At 34.6% G+C, this 17596-nt stretch overlaps 1 protein-coding gene across 1 annotated transcript; it reads right to left on the bottom strand.

Annotated features, from left to right (window-relative positions):
- Positions 1-3512: 3512 nt before the first annotated feature.
- On the bottom strand, positions 3513-11222 carry LOC139526015 (keratin-associated protein 5-5-like). Its single transcript, XM_071321197.1, has 5 exons — positions 11110-11222; positions 7824-7955; positions 5489-5641; positions 4805-4920; positions 3513-3599 (listed from the first exon to the last, which is right to left on the bottom strand). Exons 1-5 carry the CDS (start codon positions 11162-11164, stop codon positions 3588-3590), a joined length of 468 nt encoding a protein of 155 aa, XP_071177298.1. The 5' UTR covers positions 11165-11222; the 3' UTR covers positions 3513-3587.
- Positions 11223-17596: the final 6374 nt, after the last annotated feature.

Below are 17596 nucleotides of genomic sequence, written 5' to 3' on the forward strand. Positions count from 1 at the left end.
GCATATCCCTACGGCAAAGTTCCGAACCGGACCCAGCTCATTTCAAAGGTATTGACCCAGGCTATTCCCCACTTAAATATTTTTCTGGGATCCGGGCCCGTCTGGCCACCACAGAGGTTCAAAGGTGCCCCTTAACGTAATTTTCCATATTAACCATATGCATACATTCGGTACTTTTCGGCATATACCAATGGCAAAGTTCCGAACCGGACCTAGCCCATTTTAAAGGTATTGACCCCAGCTATTCCCCACTTAAATATGTTTCTTGGATCAATATGTTTCTGGGATCCGGGCCCGTCTGGCCACCACAGAGGTTCAAAGTTGCCCATTTACGTATTTTCCGTATCAACCACACATTCGGTACTCTTCGGCATATCCCTAAGGCAAAGTTCCGAACTGGACCCCGCTCATTTCAAAGGTATTGACCAAGGCTATTCCCCACTTAAAAATTTTCTGGGATCCGGGCCCATCTGGCCACCACAGAGGTACAAAGGTGCCCCTTAACGTAATTTTCCGTATTAACCATATGCATACATTCGGTACTTTTCGGCATATACCAACGGCAAAGTTCCGAACCGGACCTAGCTCATTTTAAAGGTATTGACCCAAGCTATTTACCACTTAAATATGTTTCTGGGATCCGGGCCCGTCTGGACACCACAGAGGTTCAAAGTTGCCCATTTACGTATTTTCCGTATCAACCACACATTCGGTACTCCTCGGCATATCCCTACGGCAAAGTTCCGAACCGGACCCAGCTCATTTTAAAGGTATTGACCCAAGCTATTCCCCACTTAAATATGTTTCTGGGATCCGTCCCGTCTGGCCACCACAGAGGTTCAAAGTTGCCCATTTACGTATTTTCCGTATCAACCACACATTCGGTACTTCTCAGCATATCCCTACGGCAAAGTTCCAAACTGGACTCAGCTCATTTCAAAGGTATTGACCCAGGCTATTCCCCACTTAAATATGTTTCTAGGATCCGGGCCCGTCTTGCCACCACAGAGGTTCAAAGGTGCTCCTTAACGTAATTTTCCGTATTAACCATATGCATACATTCGGTACTTTTCGGCATATACCAACGGCAAAGTTCTGAACTGGACCTAGCTCATTTTAAAGGTATTGACCCAAGCTATTCCCCACTTAAATATGTTTCTGGGATCCGGACCCGTCTGGCCACCACAGAGGTTCAAAGTTGCCCATTTACGTATTTTCCGTATCAACCACACATTCAGTACTCCTCGGCATATACCTACGGCAAAATCCCGAACTGGACCCAGCTCATTTCAAAGGTATTGACTCAGGCTATTCCCCACTTAAATATTTTTCTGGGATCCGGGCCCGTCTGGCCACCACAGAGGTACAAAGGTGCCCCTTAACGTAATTTTCCGTATTAACCATATACATACATTCGGTACTTTTCGGCATATACCAATGGCAAAGTTCCGAACCGGACCTAGCTCATTTCAAAGGTATTGACCCCAGCTATTCCCCACTTAAATATGTTTCTGGGATCCGGGCCCGTCTGGCCACCACAGAGGTTCAAAGTTGCCCATTTACGTATTTTCCGTATCAACCACACATTCGGTACTTCTCGGCATATCCCTACGGCAAAGTTCCAAACTGGACTCAGCTCTTTTCAAAAGTATTGACCCAGGCTATTCCCCACTTAAATATTTTTCTGGGATCCGGGCCCGTCTTGCCACCACAGAGGTTCAAAGGTGCCCCTTAACGTAATTTTCCGTATTAACCATATGCATACATTCGGTACTTTTCGGCATATAACAACGGCAAAGTTCTGAACTGGACTCAGCTCATTTCAAAAGTATTGACCCAAGCTATTCCCCACTTAAATATGTTTCTGGGATCCGGACCCGTCTGGCCACCACAGAGGTTCAAATTTGCCCATTTACGTATTTTCCGTATCAACCACACATTCGGTACTCCTCGGTGTATCCCTACGGCAAAGTTCCGAACTGGACTCAGCTCATTTCAAAGGTATTGACCCAGGCTATTCCCCACTTAAATATTTTTCTGGGATCCGGGCCGGTCTGGCCACCACAGAGGTTCAAAGGTGCCCCTTAACGTAATTTTCCGTATTAACCATATGCATACATTCGGTACTTTTCAGCATATACCAATGGCAAAGTTCCGAACCGGACCCAGCTCATTTCAAAGGTATTGACCCAGGCTATTCCCCACTTAAAAATTTTCTGGGATCCGGGCCCGTCTGGACACCACAGAGGTACAAAGGTGCCGCTTAACGTAATTTTCCATATTAACCATATGCATACATTCGGTACTTTTCGGCATATACCAACGGCAAAGTTCCGAACTGGACCTAGCTCATTTTAAAGGTATTGACCCAAGCTATTTCCCATTTAAATATGTTTCTGGGATCCGGGCTCGTCTGGCCACCACAGAGGTTCAAAGTTGCCCATTTACGTATTTTCCGTATCAACCACACATTCGGTACTCCTCGGCATATCCCTACGGCAAAGTTCCGAACTGGACCCAGCTCATTTCAAAGGTATTGACCCAGGCTATTCCCCACTTAAGTATTTTTCTGGGATCCGGGCCCGTCTGGCCACCACAGAGGTCCAAAGTCGTCACAGGGTGGTCACCGTTATTAAAGCAGTCTCTGGTAGGTGTTCACTATTAATTTCTTTTCTTTTTTGGCTTTCCATAAATATTTCTATGTATATTTCTATATGTTTCTGGAGTAATTGGATTTTGTTTCATATTTTATATATTAAATTACATCTTTGGTGAATCCTCTGTAATGTTTTAATGATAAAAATCTATATAACATAAAGACAAATATACAACTTGTATCAGGGTATATATTCGAGGACAACGAAAATTTATGACAGCTTGAAAGGTTTATAAAATGGTATCTTTTCCCGCAGGCTTTATAGTGATTTTCAACTAAATTTAAATATTGAACCGACTGCTAGCAGCCGGTTGGATATTGAATATCAATTATCGAATGTCAAATAAAGGACAGACCGCTTACATTCATATTTAAAACTGAATGAAATGATTTAGAAATTAGCAGAAACCGTGAAATTGTCGATTTTCGCTGTTAGATTGCATTTAACTAAGATTTAGCGATTTTTGGAACGTTTGAGCCTCACGCAGATTTTTTGGGTTTTAGACATATCGTCAAAATTGGCTGCTGGAAAAAAGTGGCTGCTATCTTGATTGGCCGATAAAAGTGGCTGCCAGCTTGAGTCTGGTCAAGGTAACTGTTCGCAGGAAGACAAGTTTTCTTACCCGGACACATTATTCTGACTCCGAGCAGACCAGTTTTTGTTCTTACCCCTTTAGGCCGCGTGCTTAGCAAGAAGCAGCAAATACCAATATTAAAGTCTGTGATTTGACCCGGCCGGGGTTCGAACTCACGACCTCCCGCACTCTAGTTGGATACGCTACCACGAGACCACCGAGGCGGTTTCAGATGATATGAAAAAAGAGACATACAACTGTAAATGTTTTATTATAACTGAGGAAATGTTATTACTTCTGTAGATATCTCCTCACATATGTACACTCTGTTGAATTTCATGTTCAGCTCAGGGTCTTCATTTTGTAGGCTGAAAATTTAGATGTATTCAATTCAGTTTACAAAACGTTGTGAAATAAAGAAAATTACAAAAAACAAATCATGTTGTATCCGCATTTCTATTTGGAACTGGAACAGTTAAAACAACGCTAGCATTATATGACTTGAAGTAAGTTATTTCATAAATTCCTGCAATTAAAATGTTAAACGTTTGGTTTTTAAATTAACATATATAAATAAAAGATATGTCGGGCTAACGACAATCAAAGGACAACAATTCAATAAAAGGACATCTGAAGGGAAACATTCAGTGCCCTTTACAGAGAGGTGCCTGTAGAATATTTTACGCACTCAAAATAGTCTGTTGTCTATGAAAGTTATATTGATTATATAATGACTTCCTGATTAGCCCGAAGCTAGAAAGTGATATATTTTAACGAGAAAGCACTTGGGTAAGATACACACTTCCAAATTCTCGATACTTCGAACTACAAGTGGAGGTATGCATAGCACAAAAACGCATCCATTCTAATTTAGTGCTCCAGGAAATACAGGATTTAACTTTGACTGAAATTAGACGTAAGATATACGACAAAGAGACGGCGATCCTGCAACAAAAACAATTAAATGGTGTTTCTGACTTGGGATAGGCACTCGTGAGAAGGTTTAAATCGCAACCTTGTCTGTTGTCCAACAACTCTATATAAATTTCAGGCGTACGAAGCGCTTTACTGGATTTATTTTAACCAGACTAAAATGATCTAAAGTTCAACATCTAGGTGTATATTAACTGCTTAAAGTTATGAATAGCCTTAGCTTTAAAAAATTGTGAAACAACCATCATCAGATTTCCTAAATGACAAATAGCATTAAGACATGATATATAGAGACAAACACCAAGTTGAACGTAGTTTCTGATTTGGGATAGGCACTTTACCGTGTGGGGAGGTTTAAATCGCAACTTTGTCTCTTTTTAATTACGATAAAAAATGAAAACAACCAACACTTTATAGAGTTCAGGCGTACGAAGCGCTTTACTGGATGTATCTTCATCAGAATAAAAATACATATCTTTATCTAAAAAAAAACAACAAGAATTGAAGCTTCATCAACAGTAAAAGTTATTTATCTAAAGAAGAATTATAATATTCAGCAATGGATGAAAGTAATTAGAAACACGTGTTGTGTGTACGGTTTATCTTTAAATTATAGTTTTTTTTATAACTTTAAACCTACAGTTTCACTGCAACATTTTTTCCCGCAGCAGTCTTCATTCATTATTTCATATGTACAGCTGTCTCCACAGAAGCTGCCAGTATAATTCATAAGACAGCTAGTCTGACTCTCTATACCTGAAAAAGTATCAAGGTACATGTACCAGTACAATTTATACGACAGCTAGTCTGACTCTCTACACCTGAAAAAGTATCAAGGTACCAGTTTAATTCATAAGACAGCTAGTCTGACTTTCTACACCTGAAAAAGTATCAAGGTACCAGTATAATTTATATGACAGCTAGTCTGACTCTCCACACCCGAAAAAGTATCAAGGTACCAGTATAATTCATAAGACAGCTAGTCTGACTCTCTACACCTGAAAAAGTATCAAGTACATTATGTTTTTAAATATATGTTTCTTATACTTTTTGAATGACTTTTCATTTTTTTTTTTTTGGATTGACTTAAAAATTGACAAATTATTTGATTGAAAGCAATATCATGTTCTATTATATTCCTGAAAACAGTTTGAACTTATAGATTAAAAAGAGATTTTCATGATTAATTCTTGCATTGGTAAATTAAAGCGAATTGATGTTCGAAAAATAGATTTGATTGTGTGGCTGGAGGAAACATATTCTTTAAAGTTTTTAAAAAAAAAGAGAAAATACAAACATAGATATTTATCAATGTGTAACTTACATTCAGGGGTAGTATTAGGGGATGTGATACCGGGCGTGGTAGATATAGCTGTACAACAAACTCTGTGGCCGCAACATCCTTTTGTATCTCTGATGCCATTGCATGTTTCACCTTCACCTTCATTGATACACACCGAACCCTCAGCGCATGTGTCTATACATACAATATTAATAAAATATGGTATGAATACAAATGAAATAATTATCAACCAAGATCCAAATGTTGTAGATGTAAGCAACTATATGTTACCGTGCGACCTTATATGATTAGTGCAACCCATAATGTATAGTAAGATATAAAATTTGAAATTGAAAGCACGACGAGATGCACACAATGCACGGGATGTGCTACGAATAAAATATATGCAAAAATAAGAATATAAAAAAATACCGAACTCCGAGGAAAATTCCAAACGGAAAGTCTCTAAGCAATTGACAAAATCAAAAGCTCTAACACATCAAACGAATGGATATTAATTTCAAAACAGAACGTTCCTTATAAAATGGCAACCGATAGTTATCAAAGGTACCAGGATTATAATCTAGTACACCAGACGCGCATTTCGTCTACATAAGACTTATCAGTGACGCTCACATCAAAATATTTATAAATCCAAACAAGCACAAAGTTGAATTCTCATACATATCAAACGATTGGAAAACAAATGTCATATTCAGGAATTAGTGCAGTCATTTCAGAATGTAGATATACATTTGAGTAAATGTACAAACAATGGAGCAATCAAAATAAAGTCGAACAGAAGCCATAAAATAATTCTCACAGGTTTAGAAGTACCAACAAATATGAGAAGACAAATAACCATTGCCATTGATGTACGAGTTATTACATCAGTAGTTACACAAACCATGACAATATATGTTGTAGGTCCTTGTTGGTAGACACACATAACCATGACCTGTTTTGTAAAAATAGTTACAACAGTAGTCACATAAAACCTATCTAGAAACATTTACACAAGGAGTTACACAAAACCATGACTATCTGCGAAGTAGAACCTAAGACAGTTACCACACAAATCATGACCATATAGCTGTCTTCAATCGTGAAAATTGAACTTGATCTTCATTTAGTCACAGAAAACAATATATATCAATTTGAGAACTTTTCTGCAAAGCGTTTTATGTAAATAAACGGACACTGTTTGACAGCCGAAATCCGTCCGATCGCCTGCCTGCCCGCCTGCCTGTCGTACAATGACAAATCAATAACTGATTTCTGGTTAAAACACCATGCATTGTGATACATAAATACATAAATAATTTATAATACATGTATTAATATTTAATTTCTCAATAATAGTCTAAAGTTTAAAATTAAGATATCCTAATTTTATGTATATATATATATATATATGATAATTATCTACTAGATCATACTCATCATTTATCACTCTGGATTAGATTACATTAATATGTTGATAAAGTTAATGATGGTACCAGTCTTTTCCTTTTGCCATATCGTCGCTGGGCTTCTAAAATGTTGTAAATTACAAATTTTTCAAGAAAAAAATATCTCACAAACAGGCTTTGAAAATTTTGGCAAAATGCATGCTTCCAAAATGTCGTATGTGAACTTGAACATTTTTGTAAATGGCAGTGAAATAAAAACTTTGACATTTCTGGATTATTCAAGAACTTAAATTATTTTCACAGAAATAAAGAAATGTACAATTATTTTTTTTCCCAAAGCCATTCTACAACGATTTTCAAGTTTTCATACAACATTTTGGAAGCAAACTTTACAAAAAACTGACATTGGCAATTTTGTAATATGTCTTATTTCACACATTTTGATTGGTCTAACTGTATGCTATTTTGTAATACCAAAGATTTCCTCCCGCCCAGACCATTGGTGTCAAAAAGTATTTTTAGCCAAAAAAAGTCATATACGACATTTTAGAAGCCCAGCGACGATATGCATCACTTATAATACTATGATGTCGAACATGTGAGGTACCAGGAGAGGCCAACAGTGATCATTAACAGATAATGGTCAGACAGGACATGTTGGAAAGAATCACAAAACAAACGACAACAGTGAATGACAACCAAAGTCAAGGGGAGACAATTCAAATAAAATCAAACAAAAACAAGTATATTAATTTATAGATAACAATAACAATAAACATCACAGATTTTATAATGCACACACATGACTGTCCAGTTGTTATGTGCATCAATATATTAATAATATTACATGAATTATTATTAAACTAAGTGAGTACAAGAAGAAGGATATCTCCTCACATGTAAACTAAGTTTTTAATCATTTCCCATTTACTATCAAATTTCTCTGTAATTATTTCTGTACTTACCGGTACACTTGCAGCATGCGCTACACCCACAATTTACTGGCAGTTTTTCTACACGTCCTCCCAAGTCACTACACGTTTTTGAGTGAGAACAATATCCGCCATAAACTCTGGTACATGCAAAGTTGGAATTACCTATGATTTAAACAAACAAGTTCATAGGTACTAGTGAATATAATACAATATGGACCAACATACAAAATATTATTACAGATAGTTAAATTGCATCTGGAAATGTGTGTTTTCCTTTGCGAAATTAAAAACTGTGATATGCTGTTAAGGAGACAACCATCTATTAAAATCTTGAATAAAGAAGAACAATTTACAGGTCACCGAACGGCATTCAACTATTAGTAGACGCACACCATATACTAAGTTGTAAGTTATATTGGTGCAAAGGACGACAAAGGGAGGCGAAAGATACCAATAGAACATTCAAACTCACAAGTCGAAAAAAAAACTGACAGCGTAATAACAATGTCAATGTTCTTCGAAGAAAAAGTCAATGACCTAAGTATCACTATAACAAGACACGTGATAAGTATAACAAAAAACATACTGAGCTCTGAGGTAAATATAAAACGGAAAGTCCCTCATCAAATGGCAAAATCAAAACCTCAAACACATCAAACGAATTGATAACAACTGTCATATGCCTGACTTGGTACAGGCTTTTTCTTATGTAGAGGTAAAAAGTAAAACCACAAAATTAGGTAAAAGTGATCATTTGCTGTCACCTGAAACCCATGATGGCGGAATACTCTTAAACCACCTTGAACATAGTTAACAGGTATACTATTTTTTGTTTGTTGAATTAATTTCTAAAAATACTATGATTTACCTAGTGAAGATCTATTCAAAAAGTAAGTTACAAAAATACTGAACATCGAAAAAAATTCAAAACGGAAAGTCCCTAATTAAATGGCAAATACCGAAAGGTTTGATATTTTTGCTATTCTTCTTCATACATTTATTGACTTTTTTAAAACACAACTTTGATATGCAATGGTATTTTGCAAAATGTACGTTTTTGTAACAGTTTGCATCGAACATCATCGATAATCAGAAAAATATGTATAAGATGTTCAAGCTGTCTCATTAGACACCCACACTAAATGTCAAGTTTGTTAAAATAAAACATTTCTTACTTAATTTTCTTATATATTCTTTTCCTAGGGTTAAAAACCTTAACATATAATAAATTCAAAGTTTTGTTAACACATAATCTATATTTGTAACCATACGACTGCCAGCTGTAGTATATAAAGTAAGATATTAATGGTTCATAAACAAGTAAGAAAATGTGGTATATATGTAAGACTTATATCGACCTCCGGTCTCTAATCGACGTCCGTTTCTCAAATCGACGTCAAAATATGACGTCACAATGAAATAATATACCAAATCGACGGACAGTTTTATGCCCCTCTAATTGACGTCTTTTTTTCTGTTCTCAAATCAACGACCAATATTTTGCTTCTCTAATCGTTGTCCTTTTTACGGACTCGCCGTAATGAGGTCACAACTTTATTTAAAGAAAAAAACTTTCAAATTCCGAATACAAGTGTTTAGTTAAACCTCAAACTCAAAAAGTTGTTAAAATTTATTATATATGTCAACTTTTTTTTATTACATTAGACGTCGGTTAGAGACTTAGAATATTGGACACTGATTTGAGAACGTAATGTTATATAAAAAAACCGAAGTTAACATCGATCTGAGTCTAACATATTTACAAATGAGTCAACTCTCCATAAAAAAACAAATGACATTAAAGTTTACAACTTTAATTCATCGTGCTGTCTTTAACAATAAAGAAAACATCTATCGTATGATAAGCTCCGAAATGACAAATGTTTAAAAAATAAAGAACTACGGCCTGATTTATGTACACAATAATGAACGAAAAAAGAAACCAAAAGTAATATTCAGCAACAAACAAAAACAATGAACTACAGACTTTTGACTAAGGACATGCATATACAGAATGTTACGGGGGCGAACAATGAACTACAGACTTTTGACCAAGGACATGCATATACAGAATGTTACGAGGGCGAACAATGAACTACAGACTTTTGACTAAGGACATGCATATACAGAATGTTACGGGGCAAACAATGAACTACAGACTTTTGACTAAGGACATGCATATACAGAATGTTACGGGACGAACAATGAACTACAGACTTTTGACTAAGGACATGCATATACAGAATGTTACGAGAGAGTGGTGTAATAGTGCGAAATATGAACCCACAATAACATCAATTAAAAAGGGATTAGCTCATTAAATCGTTTTAAAAAAGAAAGCCATCCAATGAACAAACAAACTAAACATGGCGTCATCAAGACAAAAAGACACTGTGTACAGTTCTGAGAGTAATCGCAGTTACTGAGAGCCAGTTCAAAGCTTATGCCAATAGCTACTCCTACGAAAATCACGCAAGTAAATTTCTTTGTCCGTTCTACCCATATCTTCATAATTCAAATGACTTTTTTCTTGAAATAAATTCACTGGAAATGTTTCAGGCTTTCTATCTGTACGACTGTATTTGAAAAGCAAATAATTATTGATTATACATTTGAGGTAAAAATAAAGAACTTCTAAGTTTTCACTTTATAACTATTTTAATCTGAGCGTTACTAATGATTCTTATACAGACGAAACGCGCGTCTGGCGTATTTATTTATAATCCTGGTACATTTGATAACTATTATTATAAATTGGCAGTATGCAGTTAGTTAAAATTTGCCCATGAATTTTGAAATACTACAATAAGAAATAGTTGCGATAAAGTTATCATTACAAAATATTTTCTTTTTGCAACATCACATTAGAAATGACGAAAATACCCCTCAAATATACATTAACTGTTCACTGTCAGTTTTGGTAAAACTTTCACCTTAACTAAGAATTGGCCGCCAAATCCTGATCCCGAAAATTTTTGTGTCTTCGGATTCAATTTTACCATTTGCAATTTTAAGCTACAACACATTTTGGATCCGTTTATGCGAATAAGGAATGTCCTCCAGCCTTTATATTTAAAACAAAGTTTGAAGATAAACCCAGATTAGGCTGATTTGATGACTCGAATGTACTCTTATAAAGAGATTTGTAAAGCCTAGTAGTAAGACTTTTAAAATAAATCCATTTAAAAACTAAATTATGGCTTTTTAAAATTTCAAATACACGAAGGTAAACATCTCTATACACTGACATCAGTAATTGAATTTGTTAAAACTATTAACATTGCAAAACTAGTATTAAAAACAAACTAAATCTTACCTGTAATCGTCGTGAAAGCAATAGCCAAAAGTAACAAAGCAATTTTTGACATCATGATACAATGATTGTTACCTGACAGTTTTCAAAGAATGATTTAAACAACTGTGTTTAAAACATAGAAGTTAGTAAATGTAGATGAGTCTTGTCAGTGGGCGAATTCAGATGGTGTGGTACTATGGTGACGTCATTGTCGATGGAATGTGATTGGTCTTCACATTAACGACGTGTACGTTGGTTTTTATTTTTCTCGTCAGGACTTACCATTTCGATTTATTGTCAGGATATGAATACTACTTCCTGGTACAAAACATGTATTAACAAACATTTGTAAAGTTCAGCAGTACTTTGGAAGATTGCATACTAGTATTCTGTTTTTGCGTTAAAATCAAGATATCTTCCGCTTTCAATTCCAAGATCAGTATACGCTTCATGTCCTGTAGTGGGCAAATGATACAATCACTAAAGCACATTCAGTTGTATTCCTATTTGAACAAATATATATACAATACTTATAATTCTAAAAAATGCTGTGGAACCATCGCTGGTTGAGCGCTCGCAGACATCTTTGATCCAGCTTCATTCTGTATGTGCCTATCCAGGGCCAAGAGGTTGTTGTCGTTGGTTATTGTCTGTCCTATTTGTTTTTCGGTATTGTATATGTTAAAATATTTATCAAAGGTACCAGGATTATAATCTAATACGTCAGACGCGCGTTTTGTCTACATAAGACTCACAAGTTTATAAGACCGTTTGTTTCTTGTTTAAATGTCATAATTCGTGTGGAATCAGAAGAAATATATAACAAAGTAAGCAAAACATATGCATACAGACAAGAAACAGTAGAAATTTTGCGACTTGCAATAATGGGAAATAGTACTTTGAATATTAAATTAATGTTTTTTTGTTACATATTGTCAGTAGACTGAGTTAAATACAAATAATAAATTAACGCAAATTTAGTTCCTTAAAAATATATGCAAGATGTTGCATTCTAGGCTCGGGGAATTCACCGTTGCTTACTCGATGAACTCACTTTTCCCTTTTGCTACTTAACGGACAGTGTCGTCGACAAACTGAACGACGCCATTTTAAATATTGCCATTCAACATGTTCAATCTGAAAGAGAACAATTGATTTTGGTTTCTTTTTTATCAACACTGTCTTTTGATAGATTTGAATGAAAAAGGTGTAGTGTCGGACATACTTTTTTATTTGTGTTTTGTTTTACTATGACATGTATGAGAGTATATTATAACCATCTGTTGGTAAATCTGAATCAATAGACAAACAATTATCATACATATCTTCCTGGTCTGGCAATATGTCGACATCTTGTTAATCAAATGTCACACAGTACAAACACACCATTGCAGGAAAAAAAGTGTTATATCTTGACTGGACTAGATTGGACTCTCACATACGTATATAACAGTTAAGACCAGTCCAGTTAAGACTTTCCTTATCAATTCTAATTGTTTGCGTCTAAATGGGTATAAATTTGTATTAAATGCAAAGCGTCAGAGCGCATAAAAATATGTGTTTGTCTTGTTCATGTTGTTCTATCTTAGCAAATCTGAAAATGTCCCTATTTTCTATATGATAATTAATTTGACCAACAAATTGACATTAAGTCAATATATAAAATCTTATTGTACAGGACGTTTTTATTAGCTATATTTCTACGGGGCATAGAAATTGATTTAGCTATAACAATGTGGAGGGAAAGCATGTTGAATTAAAAAAATAATGTAAGGGTTCTGCGGAACCAAGTGTCTCGCCTACTTTGCTAGTTATTGGTGGGGTTCGTGTTGCGTGTTCTTTAGTTTTCTATGTTGTGTCATGTGTACTATTGTTTGTCTGTTTGTCTTTTTCTTTTTACGCCATGGCGTTGTCAGTTTAGTTTCGATTTATGAGTTTGACTGTCCCTCTGGTATCTTTCGTCCCTCTTTGTTTTGCTGTTAATCGCCGGCTCAACAAAAATAAAAAAAAAATAAAAAATCCTCTCGACACTATCTTTTGATTGTAAGAAGCTTCTGTCGGAGTTTGGTACAAATCCAGGATAGTTCATGAATCTAATAAATGCTTTAAAAACTTTAATTGCAGACTGTATGTAACGTTAACTGAAAGAAAAACTAAAACATTTATAAGTAAAATATGGAGAAATAGGTACCAAATTTTAACAAAATTTCATTCCAGATATTAGCCTTTGATCATAAATAAGATTCTGTTCAAGTGTGATACAAAAGCAGGATAGTTTAAGCAAGTTAATAAAATTTTAAAAACTTTAACCACAGAGTGAATGTACTACATGTATTTCCTGGCCGAAAAAAAAACCATTTATGAGTAAAATATGGAAAAATGATTTTTTTTTAACATAACGTACTCCTGGATACTATCTTATGATCATAAACAAGTTTCTGTCCAAGTTTGGTAGAAATCAAGAATAGCTTAAGAAAGTTTTTAAAATTTCAAAAACTTTTGCATTGAGTGAATATTTGTGGACAACGACGGCACCGACGACGACAACGAAGACGGAATGTAGGGACACTATGTCTCGCTTTTTTCGACAAAAGTTAAAGGCTCGACAACAACTATACATTTACTGGTAACAGATACAATGGTGATCTCAAGTGGTCCTATACAGCTGAATGTTAACACACAGAAGACGACAACAAAGTTACTAAAGGTTTTACATCCCTCAGTAAAAAGGGTTTAAAGCAAAGTTCGAAATGCTTGGTATAGAATCCTCTTCATTTATGTTATTGATTTATATGAGTTTTGTCCCCCGGGGATTTTGATTATCAATCTGCAAATGTGTCTTTTGTAGTCGATATTGCCTGGTGTAATAAAATAGAAGCCTGGTATATTTGATAAGCGCATATTGTTCATAGCACTAATTACGAATATTTCGTCCTCTAGCATTCAATCCGACCAGTGGTCATCAATTATGAGCTAACATGAAATACCGTCCAAGTGGTTATTTAGTTTAAATCTACTTTGTATTTTTTTTAAAAGCCAAATCTAATTATTTAGGTTTTTAAATACAATATATTTGCAATAATCAAGATTTTATTTAATATTTTTATTGCTCTCATTTCTTCTCATGATTTGTCCATAAAACTGTCATGATAACTCAATAGAAAGAGTCTTATCTTTGACTAGCTATATGATAAAGATTTGTTATTGCACAACATTAAAGGATATGCAGATCCGTCTGTAGCATTTGATATCCCTCATAGTTTCGTGTTGATCAACCTTTAGTTTTCTATGTTGTGATTCGTATATTATTGGTTGTATTTTGATCGTTTGTTTATATATTATTACAATGGCATTATCTATGTCCGACTAACGAGTTTGAATTACCAGACAGGTGTACAAAAATAAAAGCGTGATATATGTAATGATTTTTAGACGCTTTGGTTGTATTATTCATTAAATATTTTGCTTTCAAAATTTTGGTTTCAAGTAATCAAAGCCAGGATTAGGTGCCTACAATTAAACCTTAACCTTAACCTTTACATATGACCTACCGAATTAGACTATTTACCGGATTTGTAATCACTTAAGCAACACGACGGGTGCCACATGTGGAGCAGGATCTGCTTACCCTTCCGGAGCACCTGAGATCACCCCTAGTTTTTGGTGGGGTTCGTGTTGTTTTGTTGTTTATTCTTTAGTTTTCTATGTTGTGTCGTGTGTACTATTGTTTTTCTGTTTGTCTTTTTTATTTTTAGCCATGGCGTTGTCAGTTTGTTTTAGATTTATGAGTTTGACTGTCCCTTTGGTATCTTTCGTCCCTCTTTTAAAACGAACACTCTATGTTGTATTTCGTTGTTCCTTTGAAAGGAAACCAACTGTTTAGTTCACTTTCCTGCTTAAATATTTTTTAATGCATTTGAGAATCAAACAATTTACAAAGTTACCAGGCCCTTATATAAATTTGATCGTAAAAAGAAGATTTGCATGATTGACGATGATACAACACTGCACCAGATACCAAATGACACCAAAGTTAACAAATATGGGTCAACAATGTGCAAAACCTATACCATATAGTAGCTATCAAAGTCCAGAACTGAAAAATGTAAAATAATTAAATCGAAAAAAACTAACGGCTTGAGATATTTGTCTAACAGCACCACCATTATAATGTGTACGATATAGAAAAGTTGTGTAATCTTTATGGACTGGTCTATGTCGGAGAAATACGAAAAAGACGTAACGACATAATGAATCATCCTCGCTCAAGTTTCAATTTAAATTTCAATATAAACACTTTAACCAGTCGGACCATTCCATCATTTATGATAAAGTATGTACCATAGGAGAAATCAATCATTCATAAATGGTCATATACATATACATCTTTCTTAAATTCTAAATAAGATTCTTGCACTTCAGTGTTTCTGTTGTTTCGTTGTTTCCCTCAGTTTTAGTTTGTAACCCGGATTTGTTTTCTCTCAATCGATTTCTGACGTTTGAACAGCGGCATATAACTGTTGCCTTTATTTTTACAGCAAAAGATGCCATTCGGAAATATCGATCAGATATTAGGCGAGTGGAGAGTGAAGAGTTGCAGATTGATATTCAACAGACAGTTGATGTGCCAATGTCTACTGATTGACCCAAGTGGCCGATTTATTGATTTTTAGATTAATGATGTCCAATCACTCAATAACCTACATTTCAGTGGGTGATTAAGAAAGCCAACAAAAGTAGAAAATGTGCCTCATATATATGTCTTTCCTTTAATATTGGTATCATTTATGACAACTTTTCAATTGTGAACCGACATTTTCGCAAAATAATATACTCTTTGCCATCGTAAAGCGTGTACATAACTATAAATACTTCACTCTATTGCATCTTTAGAGTATACAAACTTCACTACCAGGCGTGTATTCCTGACGCACCTAGTCTCGCATTTTTTAAGTTTATGTAATTCCCTCATGTAAGTTCAGCTGTACTCGTATTATTCGATAAATGACACATAAAATCAGTAAAATAACTTTCTTTAATTTCTACCCATTCGATATTGACATAAAAAGTTAAATCACAAAAATACCGTACGCCAAGTAAACATTAGTCCCTAACCAAATGGCAAAATCAAAAGCTCAAACAAATCGAACGTTTGGAAAACAACTGTCATATTCCTGATTTGGCATTTTTGTATGTAGAAAATGGTGTATTGAACCTGGATTTAAAGCTTGGTAAACTCTCACTTGTATGACAGTCGCATCAAATATCATTATATTGACAACGATGCGTGAACAAAACAATTGTTATATCGAGAATGCAAAAAAAACTAACAAATTGAGTGGATATATCATGTATGTTGTAACAAGTCAGGAAATACATTACATTTTTAAAACATTTAGTTCATAATCAAGATAACACAGTGTGAAACTTCTTAATTTTTTCTCGATGAATTTGTATTTTTACGGGTTGATATTTTCGCAATTCGATGCAAAAAATAAGAATGCCTGAATTTACAAGTAATTCGCACATAGATCGAAATATGCCCTTGTTAAATTTATATCAAGAATTTGCATTTTACATGAAAAAGAGCTAATCTTAACTTATTGCAATTTATTTTAGTTTTTAAGTTTGCATGGATTTTCTCATTTTTGACGGTCATGCGGTTTGCCTATAACTGCTAACATCCATTTTTTTTTTTTTTTATCTTTGGTGTATATTTGAAAACAATACCTCATCTCCTTTTTTTTGTATTGAAGAATTTAAAATTGATCTATGTTAAATAACTTCTTTTTACGTGAAATATATAATTCATTTTATCTATTTAGGAATAATGAGTTGTTCATTATTTGTTGATTAGTGTTGTTCCAGTTTGAATCAGATGTGGAGTCTCTAAATGTCTTTTCATATCAAATAATTTCTATCTTTTACTCATGATCACAAGATTTGCTATACAATAATATGGTCATAATTATAAATTAGCTTTCCCGGGATCTAATGCATTGTGGGTGAAACGTACACCAAAAAAATTTGATTGGTTTAGGAACAATATAAAGTAACGTCATTGACCAACGATCCATTGTTCGTCCACTAAAATTTCAAAAATACTCATTTTACCTATAGGCCTTTAGTTTCTGAAACGACGGATTGACTGTAACAATGTTGTTCTTATAAATACTAAGGATTTACTATCGCAGTAAAATATTTTCTTATTTGGCAAAACCTATCACACTCATGTGTTCTCTTCACCATCGTTCTATATGTTGCCCTTTTAACTTTATTGATTCGAGCGTTACTACTTTTTTTTTTAGCTGAAACGCTCGTCTTGCGTAATACAATTCAATCCTGGTACGTTTATATATTCGATTTCATAGAATACTATTTTAGAACGATTTTGTCTAGGTTAAGAGTTTTTGTGTACGCATATTGGCATCCATATCATATTTTTTTGGATGATTCTATTGATTTGGTTTCCTTCTTTGTTCACAAGTGATAATAAGAAACATGTGGA

This window comes from Mytilus edulis, chromosome 6 (assembly GCF_963676685.1).
Source record: "Mytilus edulis chromosome 6, xbMytEdul2.2, whole genome shotgun sequence".
Lineage (NCBI taxonomy): Eukaryota > Metazoa > Mollusca > Bivalvia > Mytilida > Mytilidae > Mytilus > Mytilus edulis.

Coding starts and splice junctions, on each gene's coding strand:
- LOC139526015 (XM_071321197.1), bottom strand. CDS start 11,164: ATGATGTCAAAAATTGCTTTGTTACTTTTGGCTATTGCTTTCACGACG. Junction 7,956..11,109: donor TGCTTTCACGACGATTACAG/GTAAGATTTAGT, acceptor TTTAAATCATAG/GTAATTCCAACTTTGCATGT. Junction 5,642..7,823: donor CGCATGCTGCAAGTGTACCG/GTAAGTACAGAA, acceptor TTGTATGTATAG/ACACATGCGCTGAGGGTTCG.